Source organism: Sciurus carolinensis, chromosome 11, assembly GCF_902686445.1.
Source record: "Sciurus carolinensis chromosome 11, mSciCar1.2, whole genome shotgun sequence".
NCBI lineage: Eukaryota > Metazoa > Chordata > Mammalia > Rodentia > Sciuridae > Sciurus > Sciurus carolinensis.
Window position 1 is genome coordinate 72,295,254 of NC_062223.1, and position 18,760 is coordinate 72,314,013.

At 40.1% G+C, this 18,760-nt stretch overlaps 1 protein-coding gene across 1 annotated transcript in view; it reads left to right on the forward strand.

The window, feature by feature from the left end:
• The window catches only part of Trim5 (tripartite motif containing 5), a 30,239-nt gene that overhangs the window by 5,982 nt on the left and 5,497 nt on the right, over positions 1 to 18,760 (forward strand). Inside the window, exons 2-4 of the mRNA XM_047515877.1 lie at positions 4,994 to 5,471; positions 7,487 to 7,582; positions 9,424 to 9,654. Coding sequence (XP_047371833.1) covers positions 5,052 to 5,471; positions 7,487 to 7,582; positions 9,424 to 9,654 — 747 coding nt within the window. The 5' untranslated portion in view covers positions 4,994 to 5,051. The remainder of the gene's footprint in view (positions 1 to 4,993; positions 5,472 to 7,486; positions 7,583 to 9,423; positions 9,655 to 18,760) is intronic.

Genomic DNA, 18,760 nt, shown 5'->3' on the forward strand with positions numbered 1-18,760 from the left:
CCTTGTTGAATTTTTCATCTCCAGTAATTCTGTGTGGTTCTTTTGTTCGGTTTGCTGATTTTCTCTTTTGCTCATTGTTATTTTGAATCCTTTTCGGAGTAGTTTATAGGTTTCTATTTCCTTGGGGTCAGTTACTGAAGGTTCCTTTGGTAGTGTCCTGTTTTCTTGCTTTTTCACACTTCTTGAGTACACATGTGGGTGTCTGCATGTTTGGTGACAGTTGTCTCTTTCAAACTTTGCAGGTTATCTTATGTGGGGAAAGACTTTCACTTCAGATGACTATAAGAGTGCCACTTGAGCAAGGTGGGGTGGCTCTGGTTTTAGGTAGGCATAATGGCGTAGTCTTCATGTAGCCCTGTCAGCTGTGATCAACGCTGGCAGTCTGTGTGGCTGGCACTCTGGAGGTTGGTGGCAACAGCCATGTCAGCACAGCTGGCTAGGGTCCTCAAGTGGCAAGGACTTTTTTTGGGGGGGGGTGCTGGGGAATTGAACCCAGGGCCCTGTGCTTGTAAGGCAAGCACTTTACCAACTGAGCTATCTCCCCAGCCCGCAAGGGCTTTTGAGAATCTCCTACTCTCATTTTCCCTGTAGTTGCAAGTCCTAATGAAGTGCCTTTTGGTGTCATGTCTGCTGTGGCTCTAGGCAGCCACCTGAGTTCCAGGGCACATACGTTCAGAATGGCTGCAGAGTCAGGATCCTAGGCTTAGAGACTTGTGAAACCAGCTTCTGTGGCACCTGTGAACTTCTGGTGCATGAGTTCATTAACCAGGGCGCTGGTAGATGTAGATCACCCTCACAACCGTGGCCCGAGACCCTGAGGTGTACCCTAGCAGCTCAGGTCCAGGAAGAGGGCATGTAGCTGTGGCTCTGACCCTGGGGTTGGGTGGGGGAGTGGGGTAAACACTTGAATCCATGGTAAAATTTATATGTTGTAAATTTAATCCCCAATTCAACACTGTTGACAGGTGAGCCCTCTTAAAGGTGATGAGGTCATGAGGCTTCTGCCCTAAGCAGGGATTAATACCGTTACTGCAGGAGAGAGTTGGTATGTGAAAGCACCCAGAAACCATTCCAGATGCGGGATCTCACGCAAGAGGTTTTATTAGGGTGAGAAAGAGAGAGAGAGAGAACAAGAGTGAGGAGGAGGAGAGAGAGAGAGAGTGCAAGAGAGGGAGTAAGAGTGAGGAGGAGAGAGGAGAGAATATGGGGGAGCTATTCTTAAGTAGTGGAAATTCCCTGGCTAATAACAACTGACCAATGACTGACTAGGAAGTTCGCGGGCTAAAAATCTGGACCAATGACTGACTAGGAGGTTCCCGGGCTAACAATCTACGTTGTAACGTAGTGGGGGGGAGGCAGAATAATGGCGGCAACAAAATAACAGATCCGATGCCCAGTAGCATGGGAGTGAGGTGCTGCTAAGCTTGACCTCTTCCCGCTTGTCTCATGCTCTGTCTCTCTTTCACGCATGCTCCTTCCCTTCTGCTTTTTGCCACAAGGTGATGCCCAAGAAAGCTTCACCAGACCCAGGTCTCTCATTCGTGGACTTCCTAGCCCTCAGAACTGAAAGAAATAAATGTGTTGTTGCTGTTGTTGTTTTGTTTTAATAAATTACACAGTCTCAGGCATTCTTTCTTAGCAGCACAAATACGGAACAAGACAGTAGGATTCTGTGGAAGCCAGGCTCTGGGGGCCATGATGCTGCAGCAGCAAGACCTGGGAATGGGGGGGCCACAGCTGTGGCTCTGGCCCTGGGAGGCAGTTGTGACACCATGCACTGAGAAAGATGGGGAGCCACCGCAGCTCCGGCCTCTGGGAGGGTATGGCACAGAGATGACTCTGATACCAGTGATGAGTTCCGCTTCCTCAGGTGTTGAATTTTAACATCAGAGAAGCACACCAAGGCAAGCATATTAAGCAGGTTTTATTTAAAAGTAGTAATAATACAGACTTCTCCTGGGAGGGAGAAGGGGGCCATGGCTGATGTTCTAGAGTCCCAGAAGTGAGGGCACCCTACATCTTTTATAGGTTAAGGTCTCTTGTTCTCCAGTTCTCTTCCCACTTATCTCTCCTTCCTGCCTATGTGACTAGGTGGGGTTTTGCAGGTGAGATGCAAAAAGTGAGAAGTGGATGGGAAGGGGGAGGGCCAAAGTGATTCAGTCAGGTTAGGACCCAGGGGACATTAATTAGCAGCTCCTTGCCTGTAGTCCCTGAAAATGGCAGGTAAATTTGGTAATCAATGGGCTCTGGAGAACCTTGACATTCCATTCTCCCAGGGGCAGTCTCCAACTTCCAGAGGCAGATGGCTTTCATGGCCTCTATTTCCTCAATTTGACCCGATCCCCTATTTCTACACTAACTGCCTGTCCCAGGTTCTGGCTTCAACTCCACCCCTCTGCAGCTCAAGATTCCAGGGCACAAGTTTGGTTCTGAGGAAGTGGGACACCCCTGCTGTTTGGCCCAAAGAGCATGATGGGCCAGCTCAACCAAGACTCTGTTATCCTGAGAGGTGGGCACCATGTCAGATTGGCCCCAGGAAGCACAGTTACATGGTTCAGTCAAAGCTCTATTTGTGGGGACATGGGATACTTTTTTAAACTGATATTTTCTCCTTATTGTTAGAAAATAGTCCCTAAGTGTCATATAACTGAGAAGTGTCACATTTTCTGTTTCCTGCAGACTTAATGTGATACCAAAACGCTTCATCTCTCAGTACATCTCTATTCTGGCAATGTTGTTTGTTTGCTTAGGTACTGGTAATTGAATCCCAGTGTGCTTAACTACTAAGCCACATCCCCAGCCCTTTTATTTATTTATTTATTTATTTATTTATTTATTTATTTATTTATTTATTATGAGAAAAGGTCTCTCACCAAGTTGCTTAAGTTCATGCTAAGTTGCTGAGGCTGTCCTCAAACTTGCGATCCTCCTGCCTCACCTCCCACGTTGCTGGGATTAAAGGCACATGCCGCCACACTCGGTTCATGCTAGGAATTTCAGAATCATTGGAGAGACTCTGTCTTCCATGAGTGGGCTACTCATGTGTGATTTCTTCGGTCTAACATGTTTGTCCTCTTTTTTATCCCATATTCCCTTCATATTTTTTAGGCTTATGCTAAACCTTTATGTTTTCACCTTGGAATTCTTGGATAATCTTCTGTTTGCCCCCTTATTTGGCTTTGCAGCAACTCGTCCATCTCTAGTTGTGTTTGTCCTGTCTACTCTTTCTGATTATTTAATTTACTATGCCTATCCAGTTGATCGTTAAGTCTCTAGTTGTTTATACTGCGTTTGGACTCATCTTTATGTTTTTGAATTTTAATCTAGTTGCTAATACATCATCAGTGATATTTTGTAGAATGATTGCATCTAATATATTGAGACTTGTAAGACTAATGTCCATTTCTTCTAGGATTGTTTTCCAGGGTTCTGGCATGCGTGATCCCATACCTATATGATCTCCCCCCTCAGCACAAATGTACCTACATACCTTTAGACTTCTGTCAATGTCCTTGGCAAACATCCAGGCCAAGGTTAAAATCACAACATGTACAAACATAAAATTACCGAGAGCTGTCTAGTGGTCAGGAATCTACTTGCACACTCCCATTGTCCTGGCTATTAATTGTGCCTCTGTAGTCACCTCTTTTGTCTTCGATTAACTTTGTGATGTAGAGAGGAGACCTCTAAAGGAGGACTGCCACAACCAGCACAGCCAAACTCCTGGTTCCAGCAAGGGGCGAAGGAGGGTTAGAAAAATTAACACTCACAAACACAGATTTGAAGATTCAGCTGGGATCGGGTGGAGCTCTGCCCTCTGATGACAATGCAGATCTAAAGAGTTACGCCAACAGTCCTTATTTATATATGTCTCATTATCAGGTTAAAGACTGTGCAACCATTATTTTTTGTATTCAGGAAAATTACAGAAACTAGGACATCTATGTAACTTTTCTGCAGTTGCAATCCACAGTTGCAAAGTGCAATGTTAGGAGTTTTGTGTAGCTCTCAAGCAAGTCCATTGTTAAAAGTTATTGTAAAGTGGGCAGGAACTAGAGAAGCGGAGCTGGTGAAACCGTGGTTGTCTAGCCTAAGAATTCCTTTATTCTCAGGAGCTATGTGCCTGAGATCAAGGTCAGAGCTGATAGGACTCTTGCAGAGCCTCCTCATGCAGGACATTGCCACAGCAACTAAGCATCCTGTGCTCTTGCATGGAAACATTCCCAGGCACCAGGCATGCCACAGTCATGAGGTCATCAGAGACCCCCAGTCTCAATCACTGCTCTCCCATCCTCTGTCACCACTCTCTACAGGGGACCCTGAAAGGAATAAGTTCATCTCAGCTCAGTGTATTGGCGATAAATCACATGAAGACAGTAAGTCACTGTCGCTATTCATGCATCTAGTGAAAGGATTATAACTTACCATGTTCAGACATACTCCTATGAGCACACACTCATTTTCATTTATTATGTGCTGATACCATTGCATATGTATTAAGAGATGATGGTATTTGGATTCTAGATAAGGTAGTCAGAGCAGCTCTGTGTGATAAGATAACATGGAAGGAGTCATACTGATAGCATAGAGAGCATTCCATACTGCGAGAAGAGTAAAGGTGAAACCCCTGAGGTATAAATGTTTTGGTGCTTTTAACCCTGAGGATGTGTTTTTGGCTTGAGGAAAAGAGGCAAGAATAGATGGTAGGTCACACAAAAATCTTGATGGAAAAGGCCTCCATTTTTCCTCCTTTTTAGTAAAAATACAGGAAAATCACAGTTGTTACACATATGAAATTTATCAAGTGACATGAACTAGGAGTAAAGTATTTGAAATAATTATGAAAAGACTTTTTACCATGTTACCAAGCTCCTTTCCTTGTTTTTCTTCTTATTTTAATAGTTTTGTCTTGGTTCATTATTATTTCTACATAGTATACATTCTATTCCTGCCTTTCTTACTCTGCCCACTTTTAATCTTCCAATCATGCAAGAACCTGCGCAGGAGGAATCTCAGAAGTCAGGACAGGCAGGAGCAGAAAAGCAGATTCCATGGCTTCGGCAATCCTGGGGGAGGTAAAGGAGGAGGTGACCTGCCCCATTTGCCTGGAACTCCTGACACAACCTGTGAGCATCGACTGTGGCCACAGCTTCTGCCAGGCCTGCATCACTTCCAACTATGAGTCCACGATGAGTCAAAAAGGGGAAAGCAACTGCCCTGTGTGTCGAATCAGCTACCAGTTTGAGAAACTGCGGCCTAATCGGCATGTGGCCAACATAGTGGAGAGGCTCAGGTGCATCAAGTTGAACACAGAGGAGGAGCAGAAGGTATATCACTGTGCACGCCATGGAGAGAAGCTTCTACTCTTCTGTAAGGAGGACAACAATGTCATTTGCTGGCTTTGTGAGCGTTCTCAGGAGCACCGTGGTCACCGCACGTACCTTTTGGAGGATGTTGCCCAGGAGTACAAGGTATGAGATCAGGGTGGAGGAGGACGGAGCCCATGTCTCCACTTTGCACTCGAACCTGGTTACCTTGAGTCATGCAATTGACACTAGTGATTTCTTTCCACCCTATGCTTACCTTCTGAGGCCTAAAGGATGTGTTTTTACACTTCACTTAATTGAACCAAAATCATGTATACTGTCATAGAGGTCAAAGCCATAAGGATCAGGGTTCTCTGAAATAAAATCAGTGAAAAAGTGTATTTTCTTATATATTATTTTAAAAATTTATCTGGTACCACCAAAGGGTAACAGTAGTTCCTAACCAACTTCATATTTATAGCATTATGTGAAAATATTGTTATTGTGAGGCCTAACATATTTTGCCACTGTTTTTCTTTGTTATGTAGGTTGAAAGGGGGTATTAACATCATACATGTAAATACTCCATTTTATTTTTATTTTTTTAATTTTTTGGTTCATATTTACTAAGAATTAATGTAAAAATAACAATTTACTAACAACCATTACACATCATTGAACACTCACAGGGTAATACTGATTTGGGTGCTACTAGATTTTTAGCTAGCTTTGGTCAGTCTCAAGAATGCACGTAAAGAAGGATAGTATTCAATTTAGTATATACTAAAATCCATTAGTTTAATGAAGGTCATTTATATATTGTCATACCAGAAAGCCATGGCAGAAAGACCATCTGCAGTCACCAGAACTTCATTCCTTCAGCTGTGAATAAATTGGATAACATTTTTTATTCAGAATTCCATCTAAGGGAAGAAACTGGGATATAAGATTAATTGCTCTTGCTGGTATTGCAAAATACACTACTAAATTGGTTGATTCTGCCTACTATTGATGTTTAAGAGAGTTCTTTCGCTAATTTAAATGGTTAACATTGATGTGCTGTTGAGAAAGAATATTAACCTTGAAAGGCACTTTACAGTAATCACGTAGACTTGTGTTGAGGTTTGTTGCATTCTGAGTCCACTTCATAATTTATGAGAAACAAAAACATAATGAGACAAAATTATTGAATAATCAGTATTTTTAACTTTTCATAGTTTGGTACTTCAGAGTATCAGTAGAGGATACTTAAAAAATATTGACCTTTACTTTGGTCAAATTACTGTTTTTGATCTGATTTCTTAATTTTCTGTAATTGAAATCTTGTGAATTAGGAATATCTTTATAGATGTATAGATAATAAAAATTTAATGATAAAATAAGTAATTCAGCAATGTGATTTAAGAAGTTATATTCTCAACATAAGCTATAGTTTATTGTATCTGATTTATATGTGATCTTATAATGGTAAATGCTCTAAAATGAATATTTAATCTATTTCAGTTCTCATACCTCCTCCCCCTCACCCAGACATACAAAAGAATGTGATCTTATTTGATCTTCTGTATGAATTTTGCCTTATTAAACATTGTGCCTTATTTTATTAAATTGTTGGAATCCAGTTCTATATTTTGGAAATGTAACAATGTATTTTATTCTTAATTAACAACACTTTTCTTTTAAAAATTCTAAAATCCTTATAATGTTTGTATTTGCCTGTTGTTATATCATTGCTTATCTGTTTTTTTAAATTTATTCATTACATGAATTCATAAATTTAAAAAAAAAAAAAACTCTTGGATAGGAGGCACAAAAATACTGAGCCCTGTGCTGAGTGGGTGGAGATTTAGTGTCCAGGGAAAGCTCTGAAGACCCCTTTGAGCAGAAGAGTGAATGAGAAGGGTTGAAATACAAGTTCTTTCCTTGCTGCAAGATCAGATTCCTCTTCTAGTGCAAAAACATTTAAACTACTCTTGGGAGGGGTTGGTAACTTTATTACCAGAGACTTAGAGAAACATATGCCATGCAGGTTTTCTTCTAATTCATAGATTACCATTGTCTATTCACACAGTTTCTGAAACCTCTAGTTTCTTCTGAAATCAACCTGATTTCTTCCAGGTTTATCCGTTAGGTGCTGAGGAAGTTCCTCACTTGACTCTGGTGTGATTCTTTTCTCACAGGACATGCTTCAGGATATGTTGCGAAAACTGGAGATAGCCAAGGAAGAAGCAGAGAAGTGCCAAGTTGATATCCAAACCAAGAGAACTTTCTGGAAGGTAGGAGGAAATACTTTCTGAGGGAGTTAGCTAGAATCCTGGGCAGGACCTTGGGAAGGAGCTCCCTTCCTCTTTATTCCCTGGCAGTCCAGAAACCTGGAAGCATTTGATTCATCCTCTTTGTCCTTTCCCTTGTTGGGTGGGTGCTGGAGAGTGGATCCATCACAAATGAGTACAGCTGTTTGGAGAGGGGAATTCACAGGGAGGAACTCTAGTGTTCCATTGCTGCGGTGCTCTTTAGGACTCTGAGTCTGCTGAAGGAAGACTTTTAGCAGTGGGTCATGGTCCTGTCCTCAGTGTTCAGCTTTCAGCGGGGGATTTAAGAGTGGAATGAGGAGGTTGTAGCAGGATAGGTGGGGGTCCCCAAGAGTTAAGTAACTGTCCTCTGATACAGCCACCAGGTCCTATCTATGACTGCTATGTTGCCAGTCCCACAGGGTTTTGTTCGTCCTGTGGAGGCCAAGAAAGCTGCAGATGAGGCCAAGATGAGATTTACTCACACAGATGGAGATCATCTGATACTGTTGAATGTCTACCACTCTTTTAAACAAAATCATGAGTCAGTTCAGTGGTGTTATGACAACTTCATCAATTACTGGTCCCTCATGTCTACAAACAATGTACACCAGCAGCTATCTCGAATTATGGACAGATTTAATTTGCTTCGAAGAAGTACTGATTTTACAAGCAGGGACTATTATATTAACATAAGAAAAGCTTTGGTTACTGGGTATTTTATGCAGGCGGCACATTTAGAACAAAGAGGGCATTACGTATCTGTGAACGATAACCAGGTGATTCAGTTGTACCCCTCTATGGTTCTTGACCACAAGCCTGAATGGGTGCTTTATAATGAGTTTGTCCTAACAACAAAGAATTACATCCAGACATGTACAGATATCAAGCCAGAATGGTTGGTGAAAATTGCCTCTCAATATTAGGACATGAGCAGTTTCCCACAGAGTGAAGCAGAGACAGTTGGTTTGCATTATTGCCAAACTTCAATCCAAGGAGTATTCACAGTACTGAATTCCATTCTTGGAACTGAAGTTATTTAGAGGACAGCTTTAAAAGATGAACGAACTCAAAAGTTCAAGTTGTGCTCTTCGTGTTGGTCCAGTAAAGTCCTTTATTTGAAAGCTTTTTAATTTTTCTTTACAGTAAATATTCCATTCTGATTTCATACATTAAACATTTATGCTCCCCTTTGTGTTGACACAGTAGCTCATACTGGAAAAGTCCATCAATGTTTTGCAGTTTATTAAAAGTAGTTCTATATACAACAATGTTATAAGCATTTCTTTAGAAATGGTTGAAAATGCTTCTAAAATGTGATTATCGACCATGATATCCATGATATGCATGACTGTTGTAATTGTTAACATTGTTTTTAGAAGTTGTGAAATGTTACAGCTTGTGCTTATGTAGACACAATCTTCTGTCTCAGTACAGAGGCACTGACTTTGATAAAATCTGCTTATCCCCCCCTCCCAAAAAAAGAGTGGAATGAGGAGCAGCACAGCAGGTACTAGTGTCCTGGACAGCTGTGTTAAAGTTGAGACACACCCATGTATCCCACTGCAGCCAAACTGGAATCTGAGTAATGCTGACTTAAGGTCATGGTTTTGGAATGTCATGAAGGCAAAGGGAAAGAAGCCTTTCTCAGAATCTGTCCCTTGGTTCCAAGACTTGCCTGTGAGAACTCCCCAGGTAAAATAATTCTTATGGTTTCCAGTCCCACTGATAGACTGACTCAGTCTCTCTCTCTCTCTCTCTCTCTCTCTCTCTCTCTCTCTCTCTCGCTCTTGCTCTCGCTCTCACTCTCTCTCTCATTCCCAAAGAATAAAATACAGAGTGAGGTAGAAAATGTTCAGATACAGTATGAAAGTCTGAGAGGCATCCTGAACTCTGAGGAGGAACTTGAGATTCAAAAGCTGAGGAAAGAAGAGGAAGATATTCTGAATAGCCTGACAAAGTCTGAAAATGAACTGAACCAGCAGAGCCAGTTGGTGAATGGTTTCATCTCAGATCTGGAGAATCGGTTGCAAGAGTCAACAGTCAAGATGTTGCAGGTAAGACTTTAAAAGTAGTCCCATGCACTGGGATTGTGGCTTAGTGGTACAACACTTGCCTAGCATGTGTGAGGTGCTGGGTTTGAGTCTCAGCACCATGTATAAATAAATAAATAAAAACAAGGTCCCGGGGCTGGGGAGATAGCTCAGTTGGTAGAGTGCTTGCCTTGTAAGCACAAGGCCCTGGGTTCGATCCCCAGCACCAAAAAAAAAAAAAAAAAAAAAAAAAAAAAAAAAAAAAAAAACAAGGTCCCTTGACCAAAAAAAAGTAAAAGTAGACCCAGCATCTGAGATGCAGGAAAAGATAGAAACTAATCCCTTCTACATTGCTATGCTCTTTCTAGTGTTGATAGTTAAGTTCTCTGGGCCCTGAAGTGCCTCATTCCCAAATCAATTATAAATGTTACAGGGTAATTAAATGTAAGAATAGCAAGGGGAAAAAATCCCATTTATTAATTTTTGAAGTGCAGTTCAAAAGTTAAACACTAGAGAGAAGATCTATTATATTCAGCGATAATTTGTAGTTCCCTGTTTTCTGTGATTTAGTGTTGAGCATTTTTTAAGCATCTTTTCATCACTCAGCTTTGCTGCTGACAAACAAATGACTTCAGGTTACAAGAGATATTTTTATGATTTCCCTCATAGAATGAATTGAGACTTTCCCCTTTCTTTATTTCCTGGAAAAAAAATTGGATGTACTGGTATTATTTCTTCTTTAAATATTCAGTAAAATTCACCTGCGAAACCTTCTCAGTCCATTCTGTCCTTTTTGGAAAGATACAAATTTTTAGACTTTATTTATTGGTGTCTGACTTATTTAGATTTATACTTCCTGAGTCTGTTTTTGGTCGTTTATGACCTATAGGAATTTGTTCATCTGATTGATTCTTAAATATGTAGTCCTAATTAATCATAAGAATTCTTTGTAATCCTTTTAATGTCTGTTTCTGTGTTGACTTTATTTTAATTGACTAAAAAAGTATCTATTTATCATGTACTTATATCTTTTGACCAATATGTACCCAGTTCTCCCCGCCCTTCAGCCCCCAGTTATCCCCATTATAATTCTATTTATATGAGGTCAATTTCTGTACATTCCTCATATTTAAGTGAAATCATGCCACATTTGTTTTCTGTGCCTGACTTGTTTCATTTAATATATACTCCTCCAGGTTCATCCATGTTGCTGCAAATGACAAGATTTTCTTTTTAAAGGCTGAATAGTATTCCATTGTGTATATATTCCACATTGTCTTTATCCAGTCTTCCTTTGATGGGTACTTAGGTTGATTCCAAAATTTGGCTATTGTGAATAGTGCTTTGGTAAATATGAGAGATACCTCATGGACATACTTATTCATATCCTTGGGAAATAGTCCCAGTAGTTGATGGCTAGGTCATATGGTACTTCTGGTTTTCATTTTTTGAGGAGTCTCCATATCATCTGCCATCATAGCTGTACTCATTTACATTCCCACCAACACTGTGCAAAGGTTTCCTTTTCTCTTTGTCCTTGCCAATGCTTTCTTTTCCTTTGTGATGGTAACCTTCTTACCAGATGTAAAGTGATATCTCACTATAGTTTTAATTTGTGTTTCCTTGATGAGTAATGATTTTGAGCATTTTTTCATATACCTGCAGTCTGTTTGTCTTCTTTTGAGAAGAATCTGTTCAGGTCCTTCGTCCATGTTTAAATTGGATATTTGTTTTTCTGCTATTCAGTTATATGTGTATGTGTTCTTTATATATTTGGGATATTAACCCCTTACCAAATATATGATTTGCAGATGTTTTCTCCCAATCTGTAGCCTACCTTTTCATTTGATTGATTATTTCCTTTTCTGAGCAGAAGCTTTTTAGTATGATGTAATCCCATTTGTCTAATTTTGTTTTGGTTGGCAGGGTTTTGGGGTTCGGTCAAAAAGTCATTGCTCAGACCAATGTCAGGGAGTTTTGCATTAGGTTTTCTTCAAGTAGTTTTACAGTTTCACAAGTTATGTTGAAGTTTTTTTTATCCACTTTGAATTGATTTTTGTGTGTGGTGTGCTATGTTGTCAAATTTCATTCTTCTGCATGTGGATATCCAGCTGTTCCAATGCACTTTGTTCAAGAGACTGCCCTTTCTCTTCCACGAACTCAACCCTTCCCCCAGCACTATGGGTTGATCCAAGGGGCTCTTTAGCACTGAGGTATATGTATCCCTAAGCCCTTTTTATTTTTTTATTTTGAGACAGGATCTTGCTAAGTTGTCTAGGCTGGCTCAAACATCTGATCAGTGTCCCAAGTTACTGGTGTAATGGGCATGTACCACTGTGCCTGGACCTTCTGTGTTCTCTTGGTGCACGGTGTATTGAGAATCAACTGACCATAAATACATTATCCCCCTCACCTGCTGGCTCCCTACTCTGTTCCATTGGCCAGTGTATCTGTTTTCATTGCCAATATTTTTGTCTTGATTAGCATAACTTTGTTATGGATTTTAAACTCAGTGTGACATCTCCAGCTTTACTCTTTTTTTGCTGAATTTGAAATGTTTTAGTTTTTTTAGATCAATTCTTTCAATCTATGAGCATAGGATATATTTCTATTTATTTGTGTTTTCTTCAATTTCTTTCATCAACTTCAATTTCTTTCATCAACTTTTTATAGGTTTCAATTGAAACCTGTAAAATTTAAGTATTTTAAAGTATTTAAGTATTTAAGTACTTAAATATTTAAGTATTTATTTAAGTATTTAAGTATTCACTTTTTTGTTAAATTTAAGTATTTTATTTGGCCAAATTAATTTGTGGTGGAAAAAAATCAGAACAGGGGTTGCATTTGTGAGAAGGAGACAGAAATTGCCTGAGAGTATGAATGAAGGAACTTTCTGGGGTAATGGCAATATGACATATTTGTATAGCAATTTAAATTCATTAGTGTATACATTCATCAAAACTCAGCAAATGTATACTTAGGATTTTTTGCCTATCATTCTTGTAAAGTTTACATTAAAAGAAAAAATTTAAAATATTGCATTTTAAGTAAAAAAATAAAGAAAGAAATTTAAGTATTTTATTTATTGTAACTATTATAAATGGGGGTTTCTTCATTTCTTTTGGATAGTTTGTTAGTATACAAAATAAATGGACTTTTGTATATTAATTTTGCATCCTAGTACTTCACTGAATTTGTTTATTTATTCTAAGATTTTTGTATGTATGTTTGTGAAATCTTCAGGGTTTTCTTTTTTTTTTTTTTTTTTTTTTTTTTTTTATAGTGCTCCTGATTTTTGTTTGGTGTGTGTAAATAAATTAGAAGACCAAATTTCTTTAGTTTTTTACAAGAGCAAGTTAAGGGATGAAATAAGGAGGGAAGTGAAGACAAGAAGACACCAATGGATATGAGAATGACTGATAAATTAGAGGTCAAATAAAGAGTATGGGAAATGATTGAAAAGGAAATTTTAAAGTCAGGCTCAGCAACCCAAACCTATAATTCCAGTGACTCAGGAGGCTGAGACAGGAGGATCTCAAGCTTGAGGTCAGCTACAGCAACTTTGTGAAACTCTTAGAAAGTTAGCAAGACTGAAAGCACACAGAAACCACTATGGACGCAGGAACTCACGCAAGAGATTTTGTTAAGCAAACAGAGTGTTTCCCTGCAGGGTGAGAGAGGAAATGAGAGGAAGAGGAGAGAGAGAGAGAGAGAGAGAGAGAGGAGAGAGAGAGAGAGAGAGAGAGAGAGAGAGAGAGAGAGAGAGAGAGAGAGAGAGAGAAAAGAGAACGCACGCAGGAGAGAATGAAAGCCATGAGGAGAGACTCTTCAGGGTTTTCACTGGACAAGATCGTGATGTCTGCAAACAGGGAAAATTTAACTTCCATGTTGGATATCTGTTTCTTCTTTCACTTGCCTAATTGCTTGGGCTAAGACTTTCTGTGTTTATGTTGAATAAAAATGGTGAGAATGGGCTTTCTTATCTTTTCCTGATCTTAGAAGTGTTTTCATCTTCTCGCTGTTGAATATGATATTAGCTGAGTTTGTCATATATGGCCTTCATTGCGTTGATGTGTATTCTTTGTGTAATTAATTTTTTGAGAGTTTTTATCATAAAAGGATATAGAACTTCATGAGATGCTTTTTCTGTATCTACTGAAATCATCATTTTTTAAAAATTTCATTCCGAGAAGTGGGATAACAGGGTCAGAAGGTGGGTCCATTTCAGGTTTTCTGAGGATTCTCCACACTGCTTTCCAGAGTGGCTGCACCAATTTGCAACTTCACCAGCAATGTAAAAGTGTGCCTTTTTCCCCACATCCACGCCAACATCTATTATTGTTTGTGTTCTTGATAATAGCCATTCTAATTGGAGTAAGATGAAGTCTTAGAGTTGTTTTAATTTGCATTCTCTAATTACTAGAGATGTTGAACACTTTTCATATATTTATTAATTGCCTGTATGTCTTCTTCTCTAAAGTGTCTGTCCAGTTCCTTGGTCCATTTATTGATTGGGTTCTTTGTATTTTTGATGTAAAGTTTTGTAAGTTCTTTATAAATTTTGGAGATAAGTGCTCTATCTGAAGGGCATGTGGAAAAGATTTTCTCCCCCTCTGCAGGCTCTCTCTTCATGTTATTGATTGTATCCTTTGCTGAGGAAAAGCTTTTTAGTTTGAATCCATCCCATTTATTGATTCTCGCTTTGTGCTTTGGGAGTCTTGTTAAGGAAGTCTGATCCTAAGCCAACATGATGAAGATTTGGGTCTACTTTGTCTTCTCTTTGGTGCAGGGTCTCTGGTCTAATTCCTAAGTTCTTGATCCATTTTGAGTTGAGTTTTGTGCAGGGTGAGAGATAGAGGTTTAATTTCATTTTACTGCATATGCATTTCCAGTTTTCCCAGCACCATTTGTTGAACAGGCTATCTTTTCTCCATTGTGTGTTTTTGGCTCCAATGTCTTGTATGAGGTAACTGTATTCATGTGGGTTTGTCTCTGTGTCTTCTATTCTGTACCATTGGTCTGCCTGTCTGTTTTGGTGCCAATACCATGCTGTTTTTGTTACTATTGCTCTGTAGTATAGTTTAAGGTCTGGTATTGTGATATCTCCTGCTTCACTTTTCCTGCTCAGGATCATTTTGACTATTTGAGGTCTCTTATTCTTCCTGATGAAGTTCATGATTGCTTCTCTATTTCTATGAGGAATGTTATTGGGATTTTAATTGGTATTGCATTGAATCTGTATAACACCTTTGGTAGAATGGCCATTTTGACAATATTAATTCTGCCTATCTAAGAACATGGAAGATCTTTCCATCTTTCAAGGTTTTCTTCGATTTCTTTCTTTAGTGTTCTGTAGTTTTCATTGTAGAGGTCTTTCACCTCTTTTGTTAGATTAATTCCCAAGTATTTTATTTTTTTTATGTGAGGCTATGCATCACATTTAAAATTTCTATGTTGAAGCATCCTTGCATTCTAGGATAAACACTGCTTTAGCATGGTGAATGATTCTTTTAATATGTTGCTGCTCATTATAGGTTGCTAGTATTCTGTTGAGGATTGTTGTATATATGTTCTTCTTTAAGGTACTTATTTGACTTTGATATCAGGGTAATGCTGCCTTCATAAAATGAATTCAGAAATATCCCCTCTTTAATTTTTGGAACGGTGTAGAAGGATTTGTTCTTCTTAAAGGTTTGACAGAATTTAATAATGAAGCCATCAGTCCTGGATTTTTCTTGATGAAACAGTTATTTATTACTGATTTAATTTCCTTATTCATCGTTGGTCTGTTCAGGATTTCTTCCGGATTCAGTCTTGGTAAATTTTATGTGTCTGAGAATATATCTGTGTCTTCTCTGTTATCTAATTTGTTGTTATGTGATGTTTCACAGTAAGTTTCTTAAGATCTTTAGTGTTTCTGTGCTATCAGTTGTAATGTATCCTTGTTTTAATTAATTTTTCTTACTGTCCTTCCTTTTTAAATTCACTCATTTATTTATTGTACTGAGGTTCCAACCCAGGGCCACAGGCAAGCTAAGCAAGTGTTCTACCACTGAGCCACATCCCCAGCCCCTCCTTTTTCATTTTGATTTTATTCGAGTTTTTTCTCTTTGATTCTTGTTCTAAAGATTTATCCACTTTGCTTACTTTTGTTTTTGTTTTTTTTTTTTTTTGTGTGTGTGTGTGGTGTGTTTGTTTTTTGTTTTTTATTTTGCGGTGCTGGGGATTGAACCCAGGGCCTTGTGCTTGGGAGGTAAGCACTCTACCAATTGAGCTACCTCCCCAGCCCCACTTTGCTTACTTTTAAAGAAACAGCCCTAGGTTTCATTGATCTTTTCTGTTGCATTTCTAGTTTTATTTTGATTATTTCTGTTCTGATCATTATTATGTCCTTCCTTCTAAATTTTTGTCAAGTTTGTTCTTATTTTTCTAATATTTTGAGGTGTGTCTTTAGTTTCTTCATTTGGGATCTTTTTTCCATTTTGATGTAGGCATTTATTGTTATGAACTTTCTTCTTAGAACTGTTTTTACTGCACCCATGAGTTTGAGTATGTTGTATTTCCATTTTCATTTGTCTAAAAATATTTTTTTTAAATGTTCCATGGACCCATTGGTTAATCTGGAGCATGTTGTTGATTTCCATGTGTTTGTGACTTCCTGAAATTCTCCTGTTGTTACTTTCTAATTTTAAACAATTATGATTAGAAAAGATACTGGGCAGGCTATTTGGCACAGTCCCAAAGCAGTCTTGCTACTAGAATTCTCAGGCAGCTGGCCCAGTGCTTCAATCAGCAGGTGAGTAGACATGGCACTGGAGTCAATAGCGTTTGTCCTAAAGCCTGAAGCCTGTGGGGTGAACCTGTTAGTAGGTCCTCCCTGGGGGGATGGGCTTGGAGACTGGGTCCATGAGGGCAGCCCTGGAACCTACATGTCTGAGGGCCAAACAATATCCTGGGTCCAGTGGTGCTGACCTGACACTTAAGCTTAAGTCATCCAAAGTCTGGCTAAAAGTACTGGGATGGGCCTGTGCCGTGTCCACTGGATTAGACCTCAAGCCAAATTCCAGTGTGCTGTCCTGACTCTGTGCAAGCCTGGAACCTAAATCCATAGCATGGGTCTGACTCTATTACCCACAGTTGTTGGTCTGGAGACAGAATTTTCAGGAAATTCTCTAAGATTTCTGTGGGGTCCAAACTGGCACAGAGTCTGTTGGAGTAGGCCTGACCCTGAGTTGTCTTAGCAGATCTGGACTGTGTGTCCTTTGGATACTGGGCACCAGGAAGCAGTGAGGAGCCTGGGGCCATCCTGATCCTGGAGTCAACTGTGGAATTCAGGTTAATGGACATGGGTCCAGAGCAGGTACTGACCTGGTTCCTGGAGCCAGTGGGACTGCTCTAGAGCTAGGGAACATGGGGACTGACTCTGTTCACAGTGTTCACAGGTGATAAACCAGAGGCTGAGTGTGCAAGTGTTGGCATAGAATCTAGGTCCATGAGTCCTGGCCTGGGTCCTGGGCCTAGATACCTTCCTTGGACCTGAGTACACGGGGGAAATCCTGGATCCTGAGTCCAGTCCAGTGCTGTGGTCTATTTGGACAGATCTGAATCTTCTGGAGCATGGCGTCATAGGGGCAGTCCAGAGGATGAGGCCGTGGGGACTGATGTGGCACTAAGAAGACCTGGAACCTGTGTCATTAGATGTCTGCCTTGTGTTTGGGACTAAGGGTGTCAACCTGGCACTGGTGCAGGCCCAACACCTGGGGCTTTAGGAACCTGGCCTGGAATTGATTGGATTTGGAGCTGTATCCTCAGGGTTTAATCTCAAACCTTGGTTGCAAGGTGACTCTGAAGCCTTAGTCATCAGCACTGCCTGGGACAATAGGGGGCTGGCATAGTACTGGAGGTAGTTTATAGCTTGGGCTACTCAATCAGTCCTGTCCCTGGGTCAGATCTTCTGTAGGGGCTAGTGAAGCACTAAAGCCGTTCCCTAGTCTGGGGCCACTAGGTTCGGCCTGACACTGCAGTAGATTTGAAGACTGCGTCTGCTGAACAGGGCTAGAGCTTCAGGCTTATGAGATCCTGTGTAGTATAGGATTGGACTTGGAGTTTCAGTCTAGGGAAATCAACCTGGAGCCTGGTGCTGCAGGGGCCAACCCTGTTGTTGGTCTGAAAACATATGGCCATGGAACAGTGTGGTCCTGGGAGCAGGTCAAAGCCTGAAGCCATTGGAATTAGCCCAGCACGGTGGATGATCTGTAGCCTGTCCCCTGAGGCTGACCTGGTAGTGGGGTGACTGCAGAACAAGTCTGCCACAAAGGCCTGGCACCAGGGCAGTCTTGACAGCTAAGTCCGTGGGTACCAGTCTGGAGTCTGGGGCCATAGAAACCTGCCTGGTGATGTGCCAGGCCTAATGTTGGGGTCTGAGGCAAAGTCTGGTGCTCATTTCACTCTTTCCTCCACGTGGAAGAACTGACTTTCCACACTGTGCTGCCTGGCATTGGGAGAGGGATAACATGGGTAAGGACAGTAAAACTGTCCTTCGTACACTCTTCAATGTGTCTTTTCTTATTTCCATAATACCCAGATGCTCTAATCTCTCACCTGGTTTCTGTAGCTCTTCTGAAGTTATTTCAGGGTACAAATATTTGTTCCAATTATTGTTTCTGCAGGGAGGCAGCTTGTGGAGATTCCTTTTCCAGCATCTTGCAGATGTCCATCTTCAATCCTTTAATTTCTATAGTGCACATATTAATAGTCCCTGTTTTATTTCTGATTGTGGTGGTTTGTTTTTTGTTTCTTTTGGTACCGCAAATCGAATCCAGGGTTGCTTAACTACTGAGCCACATCTCTAGCTTGTTTGTTTTTTATTATGAGATAGGGTCTCACTAAGTTGCTTAAGGCCTACCTGAAGTGATGAGGCTGGCTTTGACCCTGTGATCCTCTTGCCTCAGCCTCCCGAGTCACTAGGATTACAGGCATGCATTACTTGGCTGCTTTTTTCTTTCTTCGGTGAGTTTAGTTACATTTGATCACTTTTATTAACTCTTAATTAAAGACAATTTTTTGTCTGATTTTCATCTATTATTAACCTTTTTATGTCATTTATTTTGCTGTACCTTTATTGCATCTA